Raw genomic sequence first — 26,398 nt, 5'->3', positions numbered from 1 at the left:
TCCTGCTGTACCACCTGAGAAGCATCGTGGGCTGCAGGTGTCTGCTATGATCCTCACGTTTGTAAGCAGACTGGGATTAAGTTACATATATGGATCAAAGCAATCAAGACTTCCGACTGCAAATTTCACATGGTCAGATACACAAACACAGAGAGCAGGGCTGGGTGTGATTATGGTTGCTGGGTTGTGGAAATAGCTGGGCTTAATTCACTGCGAAGCGATTAACCAAGTGCAGATAAAAGGAAATGAAAAACAACGCAGCCCTCAGACTTCCCACACGCTTCAGCAAGCTGAGCAACATCGGTCACCTGCTTTGAACCCCACCCTTGTTTTCTTCCCCTACTCTCCCTCCCAAGTTTGAGACCCCTCACCCTAAAGCGACACGTTAAATAGCAATGAGAAAAGTGTGGCAGGAGTACAGGAAAGCAGGTAGATAGGGAAGCAAGAGTTCAAGAGCACTTCAGATTTGCTCATTCCATGCTGCACAGATAGAGGGAGAGGCACCTGAAAGGAGGCGACGAGCAAAACAAAGGGAGAAATGGATAAAATAGTATAGGAAGGTATTATAATAGGCGACATAACTATGCCTTTATTGAATATTTACAGGTAAATTATAAACAGATAAGATAATTGACAGGACTGTTGTAATAATCTGCAGTTTTGTAAGAGTATATATTTAAAGTAGATGAATAAATGAGCAAATTAAGTTAATGCAGGGGGTATTAAAAATAAATGTAAGGAACCACGGAAAGAGGGGGAAGGAAGTCAAGTTTTGAAATGTAGAAATGATTATAAAATTAATGAAATGTTTAAATTTGAAAAGTATAAATAAAATTTGAAAAATAAATAAATAAAATAGTGCAATTCTCTTAAGCTTTTTTTTTTTTTTTTAAAATGTCACACTCCCAGGCAGGTTGGACAACCAAAGCCTGTAACTCAAGAGGTAGCCTACCTGGTGTCACATATTGGGTTTGTGTGTGTGTGTGTGTTTATGGGGGTGCATGCACGAGAAGAACATGGGAATGAATGGAATATGCAAGGCAAACCTGCTGTGGGCAATATGAAGCTGAACAACAAACCCAATCTATCCATCTGGAAGGACACAGCCTCCCAAGTTTTAAACACTTATAAAAGGAGCCTGGGGCAGACATCAAAAGACAGTGTAAATGAAGGTTTGTCATAAAAGCTCAGAGCGCTGAAGGAAATGCAGCTATCATTTGGGAGTATATATATTCCGCTCTCTTTTTGTGGCCACCAAGGCAGGATTTGGAATCCTTTGATCAGCTCCGGCCACTTAAATAAAAAATATTGAAAGGATATACTATACAGAAGGGACCACAGAGGGCAACAAGAAGAAGTGGGCTGTGGGAATGTTAGCTGTTGAAAAAGGGTGAAGGGTGTTATCCATGCTCCTTTGAAACTTTTTAATCTTCCTCCCCCTTTGAATTATAAACGTGTGCAGGTCTGAATGGATTACAGAGGACAAACGCTGTACAACTTCTTATACAAGTGTCAAACTCACTTAGAAGGGAAATGAACTTAATCTAAAAAAAAAAAAAGTTAAAACGAATTCAAAAGGCACCTGACCCCATACTGCTCTGAAGTCTTTAAAAAGAAAATCTACCACTGATTATTATATTATATCATATATGTGTGTGTGTGTGTGTGTAAAGGGACCCCTGACAAATAAGTCCAGTCACGAACGACTCTGGGGTTGCAGCGCTCATCTCGCTTTAAAGGCCAAGGGAGCCAGTGTTTGTCCGCTTCTGCAGACAGTTTTTCCGGGTCATGTGGCCAGCATGACTAAGCTGCTTCTGGCGGAACCAGAGCAGCGCACGGAAACGCCATTTACCTTCCTGCCTGAGCGGTACCTATTTATCTTCTTGCACTGTGTGCTTTTGAACTGCTAGGTTGGCAGGAGCTGGGACCGAGCTATGGGAGCTCACCTCGTCGTGGGGATTCGAACCACTGACCTTTCAATCGGTCGTGCCCAAGCGGCACAGTGGTTTAACCCACTGCGCCACCCGCATACCATATATATATATATATATATATATATATATATATATATATATTATTATTATTAATAATAATAATAATAATAATTTATTATTTATACCCCGCCTGTCTGGCTGAGTTTCTCCAGCCACTCTGGGCGGCTATCCCTATAAAAGCTTACAGCGCAATGGATCATAAATTATAAATACAACTGACGTTATCAATATAAACCTACAGAAAGAGAGGGAAAGAATTGAAATTGGGGAGTTGATCAGGAAAGCACCTGACCATTAAATTTTTCTACCCTCGAAGTCTGTGCACAACTGCGCACATGCTCCCAAGTATTCAGAACAACCCCAAATATAGGAAAAAGACCTTACAGTAGCGTGTGTGGAAAAACCTGCATTATGGTACTGGAAGCATTGGCCAGCCGAACTACTTTAAACATTCCATTGCTTTTGGAGTGTGCTTAAACTTCTTGCTCGGAAATTAATGGGAAATTAAAGCACTCAACTTCAGCTGTGCCACAGCCAATATTTCTTTATCTTTCTTGGGTCCATGCTGAGAAAACACAACATCAATAAGTGAAGCAGAATGGAAGGGCATAATCCTCTCGATTTGACAGCTCGCCCTCTTGCTTCTTCATTTACTCCCACCTCAAATATGTTCTAACATGTGTGCACCCACTGCTCTTTTTGCCTACAAAAATATAGTTTTGTCAGCGTATCACTGGGGATGCTAAGTGATCAGCTGAGACACCACAGGAAGTGAGGGATAAGCAGAAATGAAGGTTAAGAGGAAACAGCATCTCTTTTCTGCCAAGAAGAGTCAGAGATAACCTGGAACTCCCCCCTAACTTATTTCACACATTCATTTGTTTGTACTGCAGCCGAGGTAATAGAGATGTTTACCACCATTCAATTTCCCACAGCCAGTTTAGTCTCATTTGCATCTTCAAAAGATTGGGGGGGATGACAGCCCCTCAATCTCACACTGCCAAGGTGGTTTGTCAGTTCCTAGAAACTCTTCTTTCATAGTTCTGTTCTAAATTACAGTTGTACCTTGGAAGTTGAACAGAATCTGTTCCGGAAGTCCATTCGACTTCCAAAACGTTAGAAAACCAAACCGCAGCTTCTGATTGGTTGCAGGAAGCTCCTGCAGCCAATCAGAAGCCACAGAAGCCCCATTCGGGTTCCAAAATAATGTTCGCAAACCGGAACAGTCACTTCCGGGTTTGCGGCTTTCGGGAGCTAAAACGTCCGAGATCCAGGGCGTTCGGGATCCAAGGTACGACTGTATACTTTGGCAATTTCTGAAGCTCTGTTCAAGTAAGATGAAGCTTTTACTTGTTATTTTTTGCTGGTGCTGCAACTTCCTCTCCCGATCTCACTGCTAGAGTTCAAAAGACTAACACAATCAACATGGACCTGTGAGCTTCAGAGCATCATTTAGACAGGGGCTGGTTTTGTGGGTTTACTTTGTGAGATCTAATCTGATGATGATGATGATTTTGAAGTCAATCAAATGAAGCTGAATACAAAATGGTGGCTCAAGTAGTGGACAGAGTTGCCCACTGTACCTTATGGTTCATGCACTGGGATGGCCCTCTTATACAAGCACAAATCAACATTTGAGTCGCTGCAAACCAGAGATTCTAATAATCTAATTCTATTTGGCAGAGGGGAGCTTTTGCTCTTGTTGACCTTGTTAAAGAACAGGGAGTCTGTTGCTGACTTACTGTAAATCACCTAGTTATTTGTGGATCCAGAATTGGCCTCCACGGTCATTGACGGACTCACTGTTAAAACCGTGTTTATGGAAGCCAACCTTACTCGGCTATGAGTCATGGCCAAAGAAGAAAGAAGAAGACATGTCTTTAACCAGTAGATCTTATCTACCTTCTGCCCACCCCAAACCAAAAAAAGAGCAAGTTTTCAGCAACCACTCAGAAAACTGGACCTCGACAGAAAAGTTATATCCTGTGTCTCTTGATCTTTGGCACCAACACAGCAAAAGCCGCCTTATCTTCACAATGAGACAGAGGAAAAGGGATACGAAACCTATGAGATAACTAAGAACACATCCCCAATTAAGAGGTTGCTGTGACATCAATAGCAGGTTATGCAAGTGTCCTATTGCTTCTTTATCTGATAGTGTTTACATGGATTTTCTCTCCAAATAATTTATATATTAACCAATATCCAATTCTTAAACTCCATGGGGTGTTGCTAATTGTTTTCCTTTTAGCATAAAAGCATTTTAGCATTGCAGATAACATTATCCCTAAGAATTACTGTTTGCTATCCCAATAAAAAAAGTATGAGCGAAGGAAGTTTGTGTGTGTGTGTGTGTGTGTGTGTGTGTTTTGGTTTGTGAGCTTTGCCTTGGAAGCAGAACATGTTCCGCTTCCTGTTGAGTGTGTTCCATTTGTAAACTGAGTCCCCCGCTGCTATGGGAAAGCCACCTTGGTTTAAGAACGCTTTGGTTTAAGATCGGACTTCCGGAACAGATTAAGTTCGTAAACCAAGGTAACACCGTATAGTATTCATTCAATCAATCAGAAACACTGAAGAACTTTACAAGCAATATTTACCAGTTCCCAATAATAGGTTCAGTTTTGAGGTACTGTGAAGCTACATGATGGAGATGTGAGCACACCCTTATATAGGAAACCTACTGACTTGCTCGCTCCCAGCTTTTTATTCCCAATGAAAATATTGTGTGGGGTTGGGATGGGGATTTGCTGCTCCTTGCGCTAGCTGAGAGGAACAAGGTGTGCTCACTTCAGTCAGCCAGAGAAGGAGGAGGAGGAGGAGAATTATTATTTATACCCTGCCCATCTGGCTGGGTTTCCCCAGCCACTCTGGGCGGCTCCCAACAGAACAACAACAACAACCATTAAAACTTCCCTAAACAGGGCTGCCTTCAGATGTATTCTAAAAGTCAGATAGTTGTTTATTTCCTTGACATCTGAAGGGAGGGCGTTCCACAGGGTGGGCGCCACTACTGAGAAGACCCTCTCCCTGGTCCCCTGTAACTTCACTTCTTGCAGGGAGGGAACTGCCAGAAGCTCCTCGGAGCTCAACCTCAGTGTCCGGGCTGAACGATGGGGGTGGAGACGCTCCTTCAGGTATACTGGGCTGAGGCTGTCTAGGGCTTTAAAGGTCAGCACCACCACTTTGAATTGTGCTTGTTTATTCCACTGTCTCTAGTCAAGGCTAGTTGTTCTGGGCTGCTGCCTTCTGTTTCTCAGTATTCCCTGGCAATGGGGGGAATTGCAGCTGCATCTACTCATGTTTTGAGGTGAAGAGCAGAAGACAGGGAGATGCACCCCAATATTTTCCTGCTCCAGCACAGCTCTAAGCAGTTTCCCATAGTGGAGACCTTAGAAACCTTTTACAATGACCTTCCAAGTCTAGAGGGGATTGTAATGGCCAAGGTGTGCACAGTTCTTTGGCAGTTGTGTGGAGAAAACAGAGCTCCACGAAAAAAGCTTTCACCTCAGCCAAGTTCTGCTGAGTCACAGCAGACACTTTTCATCTCAGCCTCATCCTGATGCAGTGGTTCTTGATAAAGGAAAACCTCAAGTGTCTAAGGAGAGAAATAATAGATGGTCTCGGGTGTTGCAGTAAATTATCGAAGTGTGTTGCGAGAGCTTGGGATAGAGTCTATTTTTGTTGCCATCGGGTCGCTTTTCCCTTCCTTTTCTCGGGCACTCCGGAAAGAAAAATAGCACTTTACTGTGAAGAAAACTTGCAGCAAACGCTCTGGGAAGGGGAGGGAAAAGATAAAAAGGAAGCTTCTGTTTTGCACATTACTGGCACCACGACTGCACTCCAAGTGGACAAATATTTTTCTTGGCAGGTACAGGGCACAAGTGCCTGATTCAGGAATAGCTGGGAAGGGTATTGTAATGCTTTCTATCCTCAAAAAAGAAAAGAAAAAAGGAGTATCTATGTCTCACTCTTCTAAAAAAAGACATTAACATAGCAGATTGGATGGCAAGGAACAAGAAACCTTCTGCAGAAACTTGATAGTGAGCACAGAGACTTCGAGATAGGAACAGAGAGGTCATTTCCTGCTGTCACAAAAAAAGGGTTGTTGTTTTATTTATTTAAAAAGAACCTGATTGTCATATTGTGATTATGCATTCCACTACGCTGTCGGTGGAAAGTGATGTATAGACTCCTAGTAAATTAGTAAAAATGTATAAATCAGAATCAGATACATGTTGGAAATGTAAAGAGAAAGAAAGCACCTTTTGCCAGATGTGGTGGTCATGCAAGGTAGCGAAAGCTTTCTGGGAAATGATTTAAAGCTAGCCTTTAGGAGAGGAAACCCCGTAAGCCTCCTGTCTCACCTCAGGCAGCTGATGATGTCCCATCCCTGACAGTGGAGAGGACTGCAGAGCAATCACTTGCAAGATTTGTAAATGCAGCCTGCAGTTCATGCTTTAGAAGGGAAACAATACACCCAGCCTTTGGAAAGTATTTCTGGCGAGTGTTTTCAACAGCCCTTGAAGACTAACGACACTTATATGGATCCACTGTAATTAAAACAATCTCTAACAACCCTGATTTCTGGCAGAACATTCCTCTTCCTGAATATTCTCATTTCTATTACCGCTTCAACCGACTGTACATTTGAAGTACGTAAGTACATTAACAGTGCAAACGTAACTCCATGACAGCGTCAGCTATAAGAGCAGGATGTGTTCTTAGAGTAACTTCTGGTTGTGGTGGTGATGATGGAGGTGCCCAGTAAGCTCTTGCTGTTGGTAAGCAACAGGTAAAGGTAAAGGGACCCCTGACCGTCAGGTCCAGTCGTGGCCAACTCTGGGGTTGCAGCACTCATCTCACTTTATTGGCCAAGGGAGCCAGTGTACAGCTTCCGGGTCATGTGGCCAGCATGACTAAGCCGCTTCTGGCGAACTGGAGCAGTGCACAGAAAAGCCGTTTACCTTCCCGCCAGAGAAGGTATCTCAGAGAACCTATTTATCTACTTACACTTTGACGTGCTTTTGAACTGCTAGGTTGGCAGGAGCAGGGACCGAGCAACGGGAGCTCACCCCGTCGCAGGGATTCAAACCGCCGACCTTCTGATCGGCAAGTCCTAGGCTCTATGGTAACCCACAGCGCCACCTGTGTCCCGTTGGTAAGCAATACAAATCCCCCAAATGTGGTGAGAACAGGCCACCGGTTGCTTTGCATCTCCTGAGGAGTCCAATTCTTGGGCCCATCAGCAGTGGCGGAGCAAGCTGATTGGGTGCCTGGAGCGGCGCGCATGTCCTGCGCCTAGGGGTGGGCAAGCTGGGGCAGGATGCTCCATGGGGCCTCTGAGGAGTCTGCCTGCCTCCTCCCATTCAGCCACCCTACAGCTGAAGAGGAAGCGTTGGGCAGACCATTTGGGGCACCACGGAGTCTGTGGGCGCCCAAGGCACCGCGTTGCTCCCAGGAGGGACGCGTGGCTCGGGCGTGCTGCAGACCCCGCGGTGAGTGCTGCCCGGCATTTTGTTGCCGCCCCTCAGTGGTGACACCCGGGGCGAACCACCCCCATCGCACCCCTCTTCCTCCGCCCCTGCCCATCAGCAACAGCAGCCAAAAACTTTTGCAGCGAAAAGTTCAAGGAATAGCCACTAACCACATCTCCTACTGGGAGTCAGCGTGGTGTAGTGGTTAAGAGCGGTGGACTCGTAATCTGGTGAACTGGGTTCGATTCCCCGCTTCTCCACATGCAGCTGCTGGGTGACCTTGGCCCAGTCACACTTCTCTGAAGTCTCTCAGCTTCACTCACCTCACAGAGTGTTTGTTGTGGGGCAGGAAGGGAAAGGAGAATGTTAGCCGCTTTGAGACTCCTTCGGGTAGTGATAAAGCGGGATATCAAATCCAAACTCTTCTTCTACTGTGGCTGCATGAGCAACAGGGCTTGGGGATGGTGCACTGCACACTCTGCTTTGTGTTTGTCAGGGTTTAGATCGCTCTGTTAGTGCACTTCTTGGTATCTCTGCAAAACTGACACGTTGTGCTGCAGTTTAATTGCTATGGGAGGAATTCAACATTGTGCAAAGTCAACGTCCCATCATTTTGGCTTGCCAGTGGAATGATTCCCATATTTCCTCCTCTCCCCAGTCCACTATTTTGGAGATTCTCCTGACGTCCCCAGCCTCCCAAGATAATTTTTTTTGGGGGGTGGTGGGAAGAAGAGTGGTGAAACCACACTGTGCAAGTGGAAGGAATCGCACTGGGCTTATGCTGATGGGACTCATTAGTTGAATCCTGCCCTCTGAGATTTTCATAGCAATAGCTATGTAGTTTTAATTGCTAGGGGTCTCCAAAAGACACTTTTTTAAAAAAGCAAGCTGAAACAAACAAGGATTCTCAAAGTTAATACAAATTCAAGAATTCATCTCCCTTTACAACTGTGTACTGTGTGCACTCCAAAGGTCCTATGTGAATTTGCGCTGGTATAAAATTATTCATGTAATTTGGAACTTTGCAAATAATAATCCAAATGCATAAAATTATGAACAGAACAGCTACGCTCTTCACATTGTCAAATTGTAAAGCAAGTCATTTACGCTGAAAACAACTACTAAATTACAAAATAATAAATTAAAACATATGAGGATATCGCACTGGCCCTACATTTTAAAGCAAGATGATATAATCTCGGCATGCTGTGCCTCCTAGGAATTATGTAGTCATAAATCAAAAAAGGAAACATTAATAACCTCTTTGACAACTTTTCCTGAAAAGCTCCCAAATGCATTAAGGTATGAACTTGAAGTGCGGAAGTTTGCAAAACAGAAACTTTAGCTTTAAATATTTGTTTCAATATCAGTTCCCAAGGATGGCATTCAACTAAGTTTTATTCAGCACAGACCTATTAAACGGTCTGTTTATTCATTTCCAAAACTTAAGTTGAATACCACCCCTATTATTTTATTAGAGCCCACATTGTTTCCTCTATGGGGGGAAAGTGCCATGTGGTGTAAACAATTGGTTTAGCTTGAATGTTCTTAATTGGTTCTAGTATAAGTCACTTTAGGTCATTCTGAGAAAAATGACTTAGCAAACATTTAGGTAGATGATGGATGGATAGATGGATAGATGGATAGATGGATAGATGATAGAGATAGATAGATAGATAGATATAGACATTATGACAGGTGTTGGCAACCTGCTGCCCATAGGCCACAAGCAGCCCACGGGGGTTGTTTAAATGGCCCCCAAACCGTGCTGCCCGCTCAGTGAGTCCCCATGTGCTGTGCTAAACTGGTGCAATGCAGAGCAGGGACTCGCTTCCGCGGCGCTGGAAATCGTGACTGCGCATGCGCAGTCGCGATCCGGTCCACAGAGTGATCTCCGCAGCAGTGAACCGGCCCAGGCGAGGTAAACCTTGCCAACCCCTGCCTTACGGTTACTGAAGGGAGTCAAAGGGTTTTGCAGATCTCCCTCTGTGTAGGAGAAGAGGGAGATTCATGGGCAGAGCAGGAGACCTCATCCATAGGGGCCTCTTCATTGCACCCAAGGAAACCTCTGCCGTTTTCCCTCTGCAATCAATGCTCTTGTGGCAGGGAGAACAAAATGCAGACATTCCAGGGGCATGTCAGGGCAAATCGAGGAACACCTTTGGATCCTAAAGCCCCCTTGATCTCCCAGAATATGGTGGTGGGGAGAGCAGGGGAGGTTTGCCAGGCACAGGGGTTTCCCTCTTTGCCACTTTTGGATGCTCCATTGTTTAGACCTCAGGTCTGCATCATTTGAAAGGAAATATATGAAGCGATGTCAACAGGTGGCTTGATTTAAATTAATGGCTTAAAACAGCTTCTCTACCCCACTCCCCCACTTGCTGATTACAATCACCTATATTCGAATCAACTCATCCATCCTGGCCTAATTGTGTATGTTCCTTACGTTCTTTAGAAGTAGCCTATGACAGAAAGGAGGCCTAGACATCCTCGTAAATAAATAAAACACATGCAAACATATTACTCTTCCCAATTAATGTGCACATTGATTGGGATTACCTATGCTGCACATATAACACAACCTCCTTGATTAACACTGCTCATTAACTTTAATGGTCCTGCATTCCCGCCTCTTTAATTTGCCATACAAGAAAAAGACCCAGGGCTGTATCCAATCCTGCTGTTCCGCTCACGGAACAGACTTTCAACTTGTTGCGGTGGATCTTGCCCTTCCTCTTCCTCACTCCCTCAAAATTTGCTCCAGAAAGCAAAGCCCCGAGCAGATTTTCGGGGTGGAATGGCGGAAGGAGAGGAAAGAGAAGTTACACAGTTCCATTGCATGAGACAAACACTGCTTGTGCACCACCGAATGAATCCCCAAGGTTTTATTGTTAAGCATGTTCATGCTCACCACTGATCAAATTATGTACCATTGGCAAATTTAACTCTATTACAAGCTTGTCCTCAAACTGAGGTTGCTTATACACACACAAGAACAGCGGCAATCCTCCTGTCATGTTTGAACTCCACATTTTATACTCCTCTCAGCTGTACATGCAAACTCATCTCACGTACACCCTCTGCTTTCGGTGTACTTTCAAGTAAAGTTGTTATCTCGCACGTATGCACCACCAGCAATGTGTAGGTTTTCAGTTTTCTGTTTTTAAAAAGCCAGGGACTTTCAGTTCTGCAATACCCTTCTAGAAATCTAGAAGCAAACTAAGTCACCATCACAATCCAAATCAATCAGTCTATGGCTAGTACTATAAAGCCTAGAAAATGGCGGAAGGGATTTCCTTCTTTATCAAGCAGTGCTGAGAATGCCAATTTGATTATTTCAACACCTGTAATCTGACAATCTCCTTAGTAGGTAGCTTCCATAATTGTCAAAAATAATTTGATTAACAAGCCTATTAGTTAAGGGTGAACGGGCATTGTCTCTGTTCCTGAAGCTGGTCTGACTAACAGAGACATCCTGACAATAGATGTGTTGGCTGCTTATTATTAGAAAGCAGTAACCAAGAGGGAAAAAAACTTTATTTAAAAATAGAGGAAGCACCCCTCTCTCACTCTTCCAGTATTCTAAGATTTTGAGAACATATGCACAACTTCTCTAACAGTGGTTCACACATTTTGGTTTTAGGTGTACATTTCTAAGACATTTCAAAGGAACACTTAAAAAAAAAGTGTGAATTTTACTAAACGTGCACCATATTGGTACACTCATCAATGAACTGTGACCAGCTTCTTCTCCTTTTTGAGTGTACACTCAACAGAAAATGCATTGCTGCCCAATGGGTGAAACCACTTTTAGCATTAGCAAATGGCAAGGGTTTGGAACTACCCAAAGCCCACATGAATTACTCTTTCTATCTCACAAATGTTCACAAACATAAAACCAACCACGCAAATTTACAATAAGGAACAGGATAAATCATCATCTTTGCCAATGTTAGGAAAAAAGCTTACTTGGTTTACCTCCCTGGTTTTAGTTCAATGCTTAACTATGCTCTCAAGTTGTTCATTCACCACCAGATGAGTTCATTGCTAGACATCATTTCTTTGTGTAGGAAACTGAGCGGAGAATCAGGAAGTCCCTAGTCAAATATCACAGCCGCCAACTTGCTAAATGGCTTTAGGGAAGCCACTCTCTTGCTCAGCTGTCCTCCCACATGCCATATAGGGGAAAATATAACTACCCCATAATACAGGGGTGGGAACCTGTGACTGTCCATACGTTGTTGGATGCCGACTCCTATGAGCTCCAGAGATGATGGGAGTTGTAGTCCAATATCTGGAGAACCACAGATACCCTCCAACCACTGTGAAGTTACAGCAAGATCATGCACATGAAGCATTGTTAACTCTCAAATAAAACACTATACCATTATTAAGTTTTGTCCCAGAGGGATCTTTTGACACTGAATTTGGATACTTAAACATTCAGAGAACAAATGAGAGTTTTATGCATCCATTGGATTTTCCAGAAGGCTCCGCCTGGAAGCAAACTACCAGCGGCTTCTAAAACACAGTTTTATATGATTTAGAAGGGTAGAATATGAGCTAATGCATGATTAGGGGGTCTACCTCTTACAGGAAGACTAGAATTCATATATTCTTACGGTCAAGCAAAGATCAATAGGATTTCTCAAGATACAAACTGCAGCCCATTCTGCCTTAGATACACTGTCTGGTTAATTCTGCAGAAATAAGTAACATGACTCCAGATTTTCTAGTGTTCTTGGAACAGATAGCACCCCATTGCAGGCAAAAAGTCTCAAACAGCATTGAATTAGTCTAACAACTCATAGTGTGCAGAATTCCCATAATGCTCTCCTTACAGGTGCCATCGTTCCTACAGAATATTCCTGAGGGCCAGTATGGATGCAACACAGACTCTTCCTTAATATCTGCTAAAGACATGGGCCCAGACCACAGGGTTTCATACTCCCTCTTCCACCCTTTACTATGATTAGAGTTCACTGTTGGAACAAGAGTTATCTGGATGAGTACCAAACACATTCCCACTGAACCAGGACTTGCTAACCTGTTTCAAGGGTTGGTTTCACACCCTAATTAACATGAGAAAGGATATGCAGGAATTTGGATGAGAGAGGGGAGAGGATGGAGGGAGCTATTCCGTGGTCCAGTCCATAATCATGGTTAAGGAAGGTCCTCATTACATCTGTACTGACTCCAAATACGCTTATGTGAAAGTGAAGAAATCTGTTCGTCTCCTCAAACACCAGTCACTACGCTAGTGGTAACAGCCAAAAACAGACAATACTTTAGGCTTGTTTCTGCAACAAGAAAATCCGCCATGTGCCCCTTAGCTGGGGCACATACGCTTCCACTTTTTGTTCTAAAGTACAGTGGACGCTCAGGTTGCGAACGTGATCCGTGCGGGAGGCATGTTCACAACCTGCAGCGCTGCATCTGCGCAAGCATGGGTAGCGATTTGGCGCTTCTGTGCATGCACAAAGCACAATTTAGCACTTCTGCGCATGCGCCAAAACCCGGAAGTAACCCGTTCCGGTACTTCTGGGTTTGGTGCAGTGCGCAACCCAAAAACGCGCAACCTGAAGCATCTGTAACCCGAGGTATGACTGTAGTGAAGTACTAACAACATGGAACCCTAAAACACTCAATGAGAAGGGCAGGCAAATCAGAATATTTTACATGCCAATTATAAGGGTTGGAGTGTGAATTAGCACGGCTCTCCAACAGCTTGTTAGCATCCATTTGGATAGTGATTTTCTCATTTGGAAACTGGTTTTTTTGTTTTTTTCTAAATCAGAACTATGTCTTTGATCAAGCTGCTTTTTTTCCCCCAATAAAGAGAAGAATTTGATTCCTCCCTCTAGGGTTGCTGTGCTTGCTTTTTAATGGAAGCGCCTCTTACCATTAGAGTCTTCCACTTCTTCAGCGGTAGTGTGGTTCATGGAGGCATGTTGAGCATGCGAGGTTACAAGGCTGACAATGCGTGGTCTTGGTAGTGTCAGTGCCTTCCCATGCACTTTCAGGGAGTGCTCTTTCAGCTGGCTGATTGTCATGGTGGAAAATGAGCAGCAGGAGCATTTGTAGGCATGTTCACCTGGGTGAGCGAAATAACAGGCAAGTCATCAGCTCACAAGACGAGAGGTGGGGTGGGGAATAGGAAGGGAGGAGAGGGGTAGGTGGAAGGGGGCAATCTCTTTCTCCTCCTATTCAACTCAGCAGTGAGAATCCCATGGGTTCCTCCTCTGGGTAGTCCTAAAAAGAGAGTAAAATCATTTTAACTGTCCTATTTCTATTGGTCTCGGGGCCAATAGGGCCATCACAGAGGATGCTTTTGTCTCCCTGGTTGTAGCTCCTAACTGTGCATGGCAACTGGACCAGTTGATTTTATTTGCCACAGGTAGAAGATGCCAACCCAAAGCTACTCTGAGGTACAGCTTTTGCCTGCGGCAAACAAGTCAACCTTCCAAGATTCAAGAAAGGAGACAGCAGGGGTGGAAGCTGAAACCACAAACACATTGTCCATGTGACATGGCTCTTAGTGGGTCATGCGGCCAATGATGTGACCATTGCCCAATCCTGATTTGGGTCACGAGGCCATGGATGAGGAATCGTAGACACCCCATTGAATACCAGGGCTAGGCGTAAAGGCGGGTGGGTGTTGCTCATTAATGCTTTCTTTGGAAGTTAACTTGGAAATGGAGAAAAGCCCATTTATGTTTTCTTGCACACAAGGACAGCAGCGTATATATAAAACAAATCAGAAATTTGAAAGGTTATGGCATTAGAGGATGAGCCTGATGCAGGCTGCAAGCAGCTCCTCAGAAATCCCTTGCTTTACTGTTCTCTGTAAATAATGCCATTGTATTTGGTATCACCCCTTTACCATCCGTCTTCCAAACCGTTCTCTAAGAATGAGCTCTTTCCCCTCCCAACGTGAAACCATCTGCCAGACTGATAATCCTTGAGCTATGCAAGCCTAACACAATGAAGCAGGGCCTGGGAATGAGATGCAGCATAACCAGTGCTTGGGCCAGAGCAGGTTAACAATAAAGGACAGAACTTGAGAGTGCCATTGTACAGTCAAGATTACAAAGCCAGATGGAAACTGTGCTACAGGAGCCAAAGCAAAGAAGAAAAGCCATGCAGTTAGGAACTGTGGTCCAAGCCGTAAAGAAGTTGCAAAGCAGCTTTTGGAGTGCATGTGGAAGCAGCCATGACCTGAGAAGCAAAAGTGGCCAAGACGGGGTCGTGATGTGGCACACGCAGAGGAGATAGCATCCCACCTAGTGAAAATAATCTCACTTTGGAAACAGAAAGTCCTCTATCACATACTAAAGCTGGAACTGTAAAAAACCTAAACTGTATACCTTGCGCCGACATGAAAGGGGACTGACCAGCATTTGTAACATTTTCTGGAGTATTGGTGAATAAACGGGAAATCATATTATTTCCTTTCTTCAGCCAGGATTGTATCCAGTGAGAGACAGCATCCAGTTTCCATGATTCCTTGTTATTCACCTTTTCTGCTTCTCCCCATGCTCCCCTCTCCACTGTGGAGAAAAGTGAATGACCGAAACAGGAGATTTCTTGGGCCCTCTGGGTCCAATCTGAATGAAAGGTTGGGTCCCATAGGGCAGGGAGATCCTACATTCAAATAAATGGATCTCAGTCCTGCACTTCTCCATGAGAGGGGCATGAGAAGGTCAACGTGAGGCTGTGCACAGAGGGTGAGCCCTGCTTCTGGTCCTTCCTTGGACAGAAGGACCATGGACCCGAATATGTACATGGGCCACTGGCCACAACAAAGGAAGTGTGTTATCGAGTGTTATAAGCCAAATTAATACCTTTTAAAAACTCTGATTTAAGGGGACTGTATTTATCAACCATCCTATGTGATGATGATAATGGGACAGCACAGATCGCTTGATACGGAAAAGCTCATAGGCGCCCAAGTCCACAGCAGTATATTTAGCGTGGTTCACAGCGCCCTCTGGGTTTGTGCACAAAAGAGAGGTTCCAAAAAGAGATGCATGATTTGCTTATGAAGGAGAAAGCCGAACGAGACTCTTAAAGCAAGCATCAAACCAATTAACTTGGGGTGATGAAATTGCTCTAAAATATTTAACTAAGCATAACAAACACCACCGCTTCCTTTCCAGAAAACAGATGAGTTGGTCAGTGCGGGAATTCAAAAAAAAGGATTGCAAGCAGCTGAGGCAGGATTGGGAAGATGCCATTTGGAATCAACAGAGAAAGCAGCAAAGAGGGAAGATCCAGCCCCACAAGGGTAGGCATATGATTCCTGCTTTCCAACAGCAATGCATACCCCAAAATACATTTAATTGGGTCACAGCAGGCCTCAAGCCCTGCTGCCTTTCCTCTCGTTTGTGTCACCCACAGGCAAGTGGCACCTACACACATAAAGTAGGGCCCACAAATCTTCCCTATTCACCACCCACCATACTTATCCCTGTTTCTGTGGGTGAAACATCCCACTTAGTTGGGCCTATGTATGTTACATTCAATCCCATTACAAAGGCAAACTGGGTCGCAGGGTGAATACAGGCAAACTGGGCTGTGGGTGAGTAAAATAAACCCCACGGCCCCCACTGGTTGTTGCACAAATGCCTTTTCATGCTCACATAAACTGGGTTTATGTTATTTCATCTATGGACTGCTGCCGCTAGCTGCCCATGCCAAAGCCACTATGCTCAGAATTTTGTAAGATTCTCTCTACCATTTAAAGCAGCAACAACCTTGTCCAAACTTAACAAATCAGAAAAAAAACACAGTGAAGTATAATAATCAATCGTTATTGTGCAGATTGACGGAAATGACTGGGGAGAAAGCAGCAACACACTTTAAGTTATGAAACTGACGACAACGACAACAACAAAAACAACAACAAAGAAAAGAAAAAAAAGTAATGACAGCAGGTCAAATGAAGAAGCCAAAAAGTGCAGCTATACATTTCAACCCAAGAGATTTTAATCCAACTGATCCAAGTTGTTTGCATCAGAACAGAAATGGGAATGCTATGTCAACAGCAAAACTTTTGCGTTTTCCCCTCAAAGATTTCAAATGACAATGCAGTATCTGGACATTTCTCAGTTCAGCCAAATGAAACTAACCCCGAGGTACATTATGTGCATGCATGAGCTGAAATGAATAGTCCCTCTGGATCAGAAGAAGGGGCCATCCAGCCTAGCATCCCGTTGGCCAACCAATATCCCAGAAAGCTTAAGATGCAAGATGTGAAAGCATCTTGTCCTGAGCATCTGCTAATTCAGAGGCAGAAAGACTTGGCATATCAGGGAAGGGGAACCTGTAGCTCTCCAGATATAGTGGGGCTGCAACTCCAGTCACCAATACCAGGGATTATGGGAGATGTAGTCCAACAATACCTGTAAGACGACTGATTCCCTATCCCTGCTGTATATGAAAGGTCCACGTAGGCATACTGCCATTGATGTATTCCCGCATTATTTTGTTTAACCTCTGGCTAGTGGCTTTTGTTAAAAGGATTAATAAATCCATCCTGCACTGAGTAAAAATAGTACTTCTTGTTGATCTTGAACCTGCAGAAAGTTCTGTACATATGAGACAGAAAGGGGGGGGGGTGTCACTCTTTATCCTTCCTCTCCATGCCTTTCATAACTTTATATTTAGTTGGAACAAAAAAAATGCTGCCAACTGGTTTACAGTTGTGATTCGTTTCATGAATAGTTTGAAGAAAGAAACAGTTAAGGCAGAAGGACCCTGCTATGCAAACTTCTGTACTAACTACCAAACTACAACTTCAGAAGGACCAAGTGATACTGTGAAATCACACTACCCCAATGCTTTGAAATGCATGCCTTCAAGAATGATTGTTACATGATTTAATAAAGCTAGTGGACTGTGTATGAGTGTTTACAGACCATAGGAGCCCCATCCATTATTTTTAAATGTTATTCTTGGAGTAACATAATTTAAATAATTGGCTTGTGGGGAGTTAAGGAGAAGATGTGACACATTCAGTAAAGAAAATTCAGCATGTCCTGTTCTCTAACAATTTGGAAGAGTTATGGTCATTGGGAAGAGCCCAAGAAGACACAGTCTCCCAGGAAGCCATCCCCACTCCCCCTAAAATCTGGGCCCCCCTCCCGACAAAACCAAGAACGCTCCAGGAATACTTGACAGAATTGCTACATATGGGAGATGTACACAACATAAATGCCAATAAATAGCCAATAAGCTGAACCACAAGAACTGGACTTGGCACAGATACAGTTACGAATGGTAACATGCTTGAACATCACGTTGGCATCAATATATAAAATAACAACAACAACCAACCCACACTTTAAATGATAAATGGAACTGCATGAAGCTTCTCACCTTTATCTTTGAAATGGGCGCTGCTACAGAACTCAACCAAAATACGGCTGCCGTTTAGGTAAGAAGTTATGCCTCTTCAGCACAAAACTGATCAGAGCTCTTGGGTTTTGAAATGAATACCAAAGTTCCCATGAACTAATGAATCAGGTACCAAACTGAACTACCTTCAGGCTACAATGTTGCTAATGAAGACCATGGCCAAAAATTACTACCCATTAATTTCCCACCAAACACACCCATCCACGAAGCTCTCGTGGCCTAAGGCAGTGTTTCCCAACCTTGGGTCTCCAGCTGTATTTGGACTGCAATTCCCATCATCCCTAACCACTGCCCTTGCTAGCAAGGGTTGATGGGAGTTGTAGTCCAAAATCAGCTGGAGACCCAAGGTTGGGAAAGACTGCCCTAAGGGATGCTGCTGTAGGAAGTTTAGGTTCCAGAGAACACGAAACCTACCTCTCTAGTTCTAATTCAGGGGTGTCAAACTCAAATTCATCGGGGGGCCGCATCAGCAGTTTGGTCACCCTCAAAGGGCCGGTTGTATCTGTAGGACTATGCATGTAAAGTGGAGGTTTCCTGTGTAGAACAGCCGGCGCCGCTAGAGGGCAGACGTTCTCTGGCTTGTAGGCTGCCGCGCATGCGCTGAAGAGGCGGCTTTCTTGTGTCCAAAAAAAAAAAAAAGCGAGAATAAAAGGTGAAGGCTGGCGGCGGCTACACGGGCCACATGACGAGGTCTGGCGGGCCGGATTCGGCCCGCGGGCCTTGTGTTTGACACCCGTGTTCTAATTCTTAGCAGAGCTGAGCCAAACCAGGATAGCCGAGTTACATAAATACTTTCAAAACCCATCAAAAAGTTCTCCTTCCTTTGTAGAGGTGGGGGAGAAGATGCTCAAAGAGGTGCACAGGCACTTGTAGGGGGAGAAGAGGTGCATCCCAGTTGCCCTGGCCAACCAGGGTGACACTCCTTGTTTGGAAGCACTGCAGCAATGAAGGCACTGCAATGCAACAAAACAGGGAGAAGCAGCCGAAGTTCGCACCGGGAATGCATATCAGAATGAACTAGAGTCTCTTGCAACACACATTTGGACGTGCATGAAAACCGCATTCAAGCACACATTCCACTGTTCTCCATGACATGTGTGTCTGAATGTACATTCCGTGGTTCATCCTACTGTGAGCTCCACTGTGACTTCATTTGCTCTCACTGAAGTAGACATGACACCGTTACATTCACCCTGGGATCCCTGATTGGCTGGAATCACATCGTGGAAGAAGCCCTTTGAGGTTCTTTGAAATAAATAAAATAGTGCAAAGCAGCGAGGTATTTTTGCAGGGGCATGGAGAATGGCTGCGCACGCGTTAAAATAGAGCATGGGGGGAAATGAAAGATAATCCCCTTTCAGGATGATTTCCCTACTCTTTGAAAGCATGCATTTCACCTAAAAATGTTTGAAGGTGAAAATTTGACACAGCTCTCCCTTGCCACAGTGCTCAATGCATTTGCTTCACAAACATCTTCTAGAAAGCCTTACCCTTAAGACTTGAAAAGGAATCTCAAGAGTATTCCTTCTACTTCTTTCTCTGCTTCCCGCCCCAATGGCAGATTAATTTATGTGTCTGATTTCCAACCTGGCTTGCTGTTCTGACCTGCCAATTTGGGATCACCTCTTCACCTAATGTGATTGGCCCAATTCCAAGTTCACTTCTGCTCAACGTAATGCTGCCTTAACTTCCAACACTGCGCCTACACCTTTCTCCTGATTGGGTTGAACGCACACTCCAAGGCAATAAAATGATAAAAAAAATGACAAGCTGGCTGATTAACAGCAGCAGTAGCTGCAAGGGGGGGGGGAGGAGAGATGCTTTAGAGACCTTCTTCACCATGAAATGGAGGAATAAGACTTACCAGCATGAGCTTTGAGTAGGTGAGTTTTCAGGCGGCTGTTATAGGAGGACTTGAAAGGGCAGAGTTTGCAGCGGAATGGTTTATGATGTCCATGGTGGGCTTGCATATGGCGATCCAAACTTTGTCAAGAGAGAAGCGGCAATGAGAAGCAAAAGGAAAGAAGGGGAAATTGTGAATCATTTTTTCAGCTGAAAACTGGATGGCACTTGAATGCAAGACTTCTTTGACTTAACACTGGCAGAAAGAAGCGTGGCGGAGAAATCTGCGTAAGATACAAGCCAACAAAAGCCAAACTGGGTTGTATCTGGTTCATCTTTTGCACCCAATGATTATGGCAAGTAGGCGAAACAATTGGTAAAGCCAAGGATATAAAATCATAAGGGGTGGGGGGGAAAGCTTGCTTTGAAGATGACTTAGCAGGCTAATGTCAGGACTAATAAAAGAGCAAAACCAAAATATAGCTACCAGATCCTCTTAGCTTGCTCTAAAAACTCAGAAACCTGGGGTTTTTTCTAACGTTCAATTGAAATTCACCCTCCTGTAAACAAACTCATTCAATCTATAAATACTTCTTTCCAAGCCTGCAACTCAAATAATATTGAAACAAATGTCAGTTTCAAACTTGTGCTGCAAACCGAAAAGTTGAACATGTGTCTGGGAAAACAAATAGGTAGAATTTTGAAATGTTGAAAAACAGCAATTTTCCCCATCCTTTTATATCCAGTCCAAATGTGCCTGCAGTGTGTTCATATGAGGAAAAGAGGAAGTTGAGTCTCCATAGCTAATCTCTATGCAAATACGCAGTAACTTCAAGAGCTTTCCCCTTTTTATCTGACTGGCCATTGTTCATTCATTTTAATATTTATCAGTCGAAATAAGAATATTCAGCAGGTGGTTGAGAAGTTCCTGCTCTCTGCCACGAGAAAAATGTCTGTGCCTATTTGTGCAAGGGAGCACATTTTCTTAGCAGAGACGCAGTCACAATGCTTACCACTAAAGAGCACATTTCCTAATGCAAGCAAATAAAGATATCCATGGTGAAATTATTGCTATCAGAGCAGAACCAGCCTGCAAAAAATTGATAAATCTGCCTTTGCTGGACTAGATTACAATAAATTCAGTTGAGCGTCTTGCTTCCAACAGCAGCAAGTCAGACACGTTTTCTGCATGGCCACCCAGCCTTTCTGGCCCAATCCTTCCCCAGGCAACCCACATGACAGATTCCCCCCTCCCTCCCAGCCCTGCTATTTTGCCTAATAGGCTGGACTGGTTGGTCGTTTCCCAGCAAACCATCTCTTTCCTTTCCTCATCCCTCCCTCCCTCCCATTTGTTCACACTATAAGGCCTGCCCCCAGGCAACTGAAGAAAAATCAGCTGCAGAGGGTTGGGTCCAGTGTCCCTGATTTCACCGAGTTCCCTGCCCCATCAGGGTGCCACCCCCCAGGCCAACAGAAGCCAAATCCTACTAGGGTGCGAGAAAGGGATTCCCATCTGTCAATCGGAAATAAAGAAACGACACGCAGGCCAATTGCAAAACCTTTACTGAGCAGCTTTTAGGATGGTTGATCCCGGAAAGGACAGACACATAGAGGGGTGGGAGTTGCCAACCAGTCGCCCCAGCAGGGCTCCTGTGCCTTGAGCAGTAGCTTGGTGGACAGCAGGCACCAGCTCCAGGTGAGGGACACCTTCACCTGTTCCTTAATGGTTTGCCGTGGAGCCACAGGTGTTTCCGTTCCTCCACGTGGGAACAGGTGGAAGTATCCTGGACCCTGCTCCTGGTCACGTCCCCTTCTGCACAGAACGCTGTGTGGGATAAATCCTGCGCTTGCGGGAAGCAGCCTGTAGAAAAGCAGGAGACACAAGAGAATTCAGAGCAGTAGTCACACACCTACACAAATCTACTGGATGCATGGCAGGTGTTAGTAAAGAAGCGATAGGGAAGGAGGAGCGGTGCCACAACCTGGCTGTTGAGCCAGCGCTTCTTCCAAAGTCTCATCCCTTCACTGAAAGGCAGGTTGCAGAGACTTTATTACCCCCTGGGGGTTTGCAGTGAAACACGGCTGTTTCGCTCTATGCACCGAAGGAAAAAGTGTTCACGTATGTTTGGTCGGCAGTAGCAAGGCTCGGAATGGGGTGCCCAGCCCAAAAAAATATACCTGCGTGTGGGGATGAGGGCCTCTCGTGCATGTGTGAGACACTCCTCCCACTGCACCATTGAGGCAATGGCAAATAGGTTGGGAGAACCATGGGAGACAGCAGGTATGTGTCCCTCACCCTTCCCTTGCTTACCTGGGTTGAGTGCTCTGTCCTGCCGCTCTCATTGTGTTGAGTGAGTCTTCTTGATGTGTCTGGGGTCCCAAGGTAAGGTACCTGCTAAAGAGTTCTAGGCACAGAAGCGTTAGCAGTGTCAAGTCCCCATGTGTATTCTGAACAGTTTTGTGTGAAGTGTCCTTTCTTTATAATTCCCCATTGCCAGAACCTTGTGAGAGTTATAGCCTCACGCCATGCATCTCATCATCTGAGTTTTGGTCTCCCTGAGTGGGGTTGTACATACTGGGTATTGGTGTGCTGTAATTGGGTGCTGGGTCCCGCAGTACACTATGCTCTGTTGTGGTGACCTAGAAGGGGCAGTTTTCCAGAGATGGAAAGAAGACAGAAGTCCCTACCAGAGAAGAACGGCTGATGAAGTTGATGGACTATGTCAAAATGGGTAAAATGACCAGAAGAACCAGAAAGCAGGAAGACCAAAATTTTAATAAAGAATGGGCAAAAATTATAACTTATATTAAAGACCATTGTAAATAGTTAAAATCGACTGGAATATCACTTGTAGTTTAATGGTGAGTTTTTAATATACAGTAATGGAGATTTGGATCATCATAAAAGATGCAGGAGGAAATGATTAATAATGAATAAAGCCCTAAACGGCCTCGGTCCAGTATACCTGAAGGAGTGTCTCCACCCCCATTGTTCTGCCCAGACACTGAGGTCCAGTGCCGAGGGCCTTCTGGTGGTTCCCTCACTGCGAGAAGCCATTTTACAGGGAACCAGGCAGAGGGCCTTCTTGGTGGTGGCACCCGCCCTGTGGAACGCCCTCCCACCAGATGTCAAAGAGAAGAACAACTACCAGACTTTTAGAAGACATCTGAAGGCAGCCCTGTTTAGGGAAGCTTTTAATGTTTAACGGACCACTGTATTTTAATACTCTACTGGAGGCAACCCAGAGTGGCTGGGGAAGCCCAGCCAGATGGGCAGGGTATAAATAATAAATTCTATTCTATTCTATTCTATTCTATTCTATTCTATTCTATTCTATTCTAATGAGACCCACAAAGGGGAGGATGGAAGTCCAGGAGATGCCTTGGAATCTTGTTTTTATGATTTATGTTCAATATACGATTGTGAAATTTTAATCTGAAAAACCAAATAAATAAAACTTTTTTTAAAAAAGAAGAAGGGGCAGTTGTCAATGTACCCCCCCCCCGCTCCTGTCCCATTGAAATTTTGTGCACTGTGTCTGGGAATGGTGTTGCATTTCCAACAGGACTGTGGCCATGAACTGAAGCAGTATAGATGTGGACTAACCGTGTGCTCCTTCCCTGTGCTCCCCATATCCCACCCGTGACTCCCATCTCCCAGTTCAGCTATTCCTTTGGCGTATCTTCACACTGGTGAAATGGCTCTGCCAGTGGAGTCTGCACCAGCTTATCCAAGGTGTTTTGCCAGCACAGCAGGGCTCCCACAGGATCCTACGGTTCCCCAGTTGCTATATCTTCAGTACAGGATTGCACCCTGCACCATCTATTTGATATCGTGTAGATTATACTGGAATGTTTTAAGTCTTGTAGCCTCTTAAATTCCTATTGCGAAAGTAACATGCAAATTTCTCTTGGTGTGTTTGTGTTGCTGTTTTTTTCCCAGGGATTGTCTGTTATTTGATAAACCAATTTGAAACTTGGAAGAAATGGTTTTCTCATCCCAGAATCGATATAGACAGCAAGGATTACATCATAAGCTCTGCATTTCACATTTATTGTTATTTAACAAGACCGGGGTGGGGGGGGAAGCTGAAATTGATCAGAATTCAGAGTCCTAATTTGTAGTATCTCATCAACTGCTTGAAAACGATATAAAGAAAATGTATAGCTTACAAAAACATAAAAGGGCTAATGTATAGCTTGGGAAAGTGCATTAATTTAATCACTATAGGGTAACGGCTTCAATTTATTGCATCAAAATATTAAAGATTCAGTAAGTTCACCATACTAAGAAGGTGAACTGGAGTGATGTTCCAGTTACAGAAAGGTAGCCGTGTTGGTCTGCCATAGTCAAAACAAAAAAATTTTTCCCTTCCAGTAGCACCTTAAAGACCAACTAAGTTAGTTCTTGGTATGAGCTTTCGTGTGCATGCACACTTATCTGAAGAAGTATCTGAAGAATCTGAAGAAGTGTGCATGCACACGAAAGCTCATACCAAGAACTAACTTAGTTGGTCTTTAAGGTGCTACTGGAAGGAAAAAAAATTTTTGTGAGTGATGTTCTGAGAGTACTGTGAATGTTATTTCCAACACAGGAAGATGCTCTCTACATGCCAGTGTGAAGGCCATCCTAAATTTTTTTTTTACAAGACTTTTAAAGAAAAAGAATTTTAAAAATCCTTGTGCTCTGAAGGTTGGAAGGAGGGGGAAATGTTAAGGTTCAGTGTCTTAAAACACATTTGTGTGTGTGTGTGTGTGTGTGTGTGTGTGTGTGTGTGTGTGTGAAAGAGAGAGAGAGAGGACTAATACAATTTTATCCCTGTCCATCTGTAAATGCAGCCCCCTAGTGGTTCCATGTTTCTGTTCAGAAGAGAGATTCCTATCTTTCCACCCAGGAGAGAAGCCAGGATGGACTTGACAGAATTGTGAGCAAGTGTGAAGAGGTTCAGAGGGAGAAAATCCATTAATAAATAAGCAGTGCAGAGAAGGACTAGGGAAAGAGAGAGAGAGAGGAAAAACCCAGCCCTCCAGCATTTCACTTATTAAAATAGGGTCGCTTGTATTATTTTAAATTACCCACGTTCTTGTATCAAAAGCCACTGACTGAGCACATACATGCAAATAATGTAAACGGAACCTAGCAATCTACTTTTATTTTAAAGAATGGGTCTGGTTTTCTCTGCTTTTGTTATCATTTGCAACTCACACACATTTACCAGCATTTAGTATTTGGGTCAGCAGTCGCAATGAATGGGTGGGAAGGAGGCAGTTCACTGGCACTTGGGGTCATTTAAATACTTTTTATAAATAAATATAACTGCTAAATCAATTCATCAGCCTGCTGTCCATACCAATTCAGCGCTCCCCCCCGCCCAGGGGGTATTGAAGGATATGTAGTACCAGCACCTCTCTTTTTTGTTGTTAAAAAGTGTGGCACTTAATGTAACAACTTCATAATGAGCACTGGCACCTATTTTTCTAGAAAAAAAGGCACTGCTCACATTATCTAGCATCTTGCATCTAGTTTATATGAGGAGCACAAACTGGAAAGGTAGATATCTCTCGAAGGTGTTCTACATTTCAAATATGTAAATGTTGTACTTCCTAATTTTAAATAATACATTTTCAATTAAAAATATTAACTCTTTGCATTTCTCTACAAATTTATTCAAAAGTGAATTTCTCCTAAATATTAAGTGCCTGATGATACGTTAGCGAACTTTCCTCTTCTGTTGGCATGATGGGTAAGACTCTACTTAATATTTCCACCACAACCCCTTGGACCCATGAGATCTCAGGGTTAATTTTAGACATATATTACAGATACCAAAGGCTAGAAAAGCCTACATTTTCCTAATTCCACCCCTCAAAGGCAAGGGTCTCTTTTTTTGGGTGGAGGGGGGAGTTTCCCATACTTTTAGAGTGTATTTTTATTCAAAGAAAATTATTTCCATATGCAGCGTTGTGTGACAAAAGTCCTAGGCTGGTTCAGAGCCACTGATTGAATACAGCAGGAGTGGGAAAACTTTGGGGGCCGATTCCCACTAGGGAATGTGGTTAAGAGCTGCACACCAGTGGTGGGCCGGCACGTGGGTGGCGCTGTGGGTTATACCACAGAGCCTAGGACTTGCCGATCAGAAGGTAGGCAGTTCAAATCCCCACGACGGGGTGAGCTCCCGTTGCTCGGTCCCTGCTCCTGCCAACCTAGCAGTTTGAAAGCACATCAAAGTGCAAGTAGATAAATAGGCACCGCTCCAGCGGGAAGGTAAATGGCGTTTCCGTGCGCTGCTTTGGTTCGCCAGAAGCGGCTTAGTCATGCTGGCCACATGACCCGGAAGCTGTACGCCGGCTCCCTCGGCCAGTAAAGCGAGATGAGCGCCGCAACCCGAGTCAGCCACGACTGGACCTAATGGTCAGGGGTCCCTTTACCTTTACCAGTGGTGGGCAAAGCCAATGGCAAAGTGTGCAAGGATGCCCCCTTTGTCTTCCCTTCATCCATATTCATTCTCTCTCTCCTCTCTCTCTCTCTCTCTCTCTCACAGCCACCCCCCCCAAACAAACAGCATCTCTCTCGGATTTCCATCCTCTGCTCACTCCCAGCCAACCTACTCTGCTTCTACATGCCTCAATCCTCTTTAGATGACACAGGCAGACAATTTCACAGAGGTG

At 44.3% G+C, this 26,398-nt stretch overlaps 1 protein-coding gene across 9 annotated transcripts in view; it reads right to left on the bottom strand.

Moving 5' to 3' along the window:
- Nucleotides 1–26,398, bottom strand: part of ZNF462 (zinc finger protein 462) — a 138,846-nt gene that overhangs the window by 31,056 nt on the left and 81,392 nt on the right. For 5 of the 9 annotated variants that reach the window (XM_053371736.1, XM_053371738.1, XM_053371735.1 and 2 more), the window contains 2 exons: nt 19,752–19,870; nt 13,371–13,562 (listed from right to left, as the gene is read on the bottom strand). In XM_053371736.1, the coding sequence (XP_053227711.1) occupies nt 13,371–13,562; nt 19,752–19,870 (311 nt within the window). The other 4 variants (XM_053371741.1, XR_008328259.1, XM_053371740.1 and 1 more) reach the window with 4 other exon arrangements.

Source organism: Podarcis raffonei, chromosome 17, assembly GCF_027172205.1.
Source record: "Podarcis raffonei isolate rPodRaf1 chromosome 17, rPodRaf1.pri, whole genome shotgun sequence".
Taxonomy (NCBI): domain Eukaryota; kingdom Metazoa; phylum Chordata; class Lepidosauria; order Squamata; family Lacertidae; genus Podarcis; species Podarcis raffonei.
The sequence above is the reverse complement of the archived record's forward strand: the minus strand, read 5'-3'. Positions and strand labels throughout refer to the sequence as shown.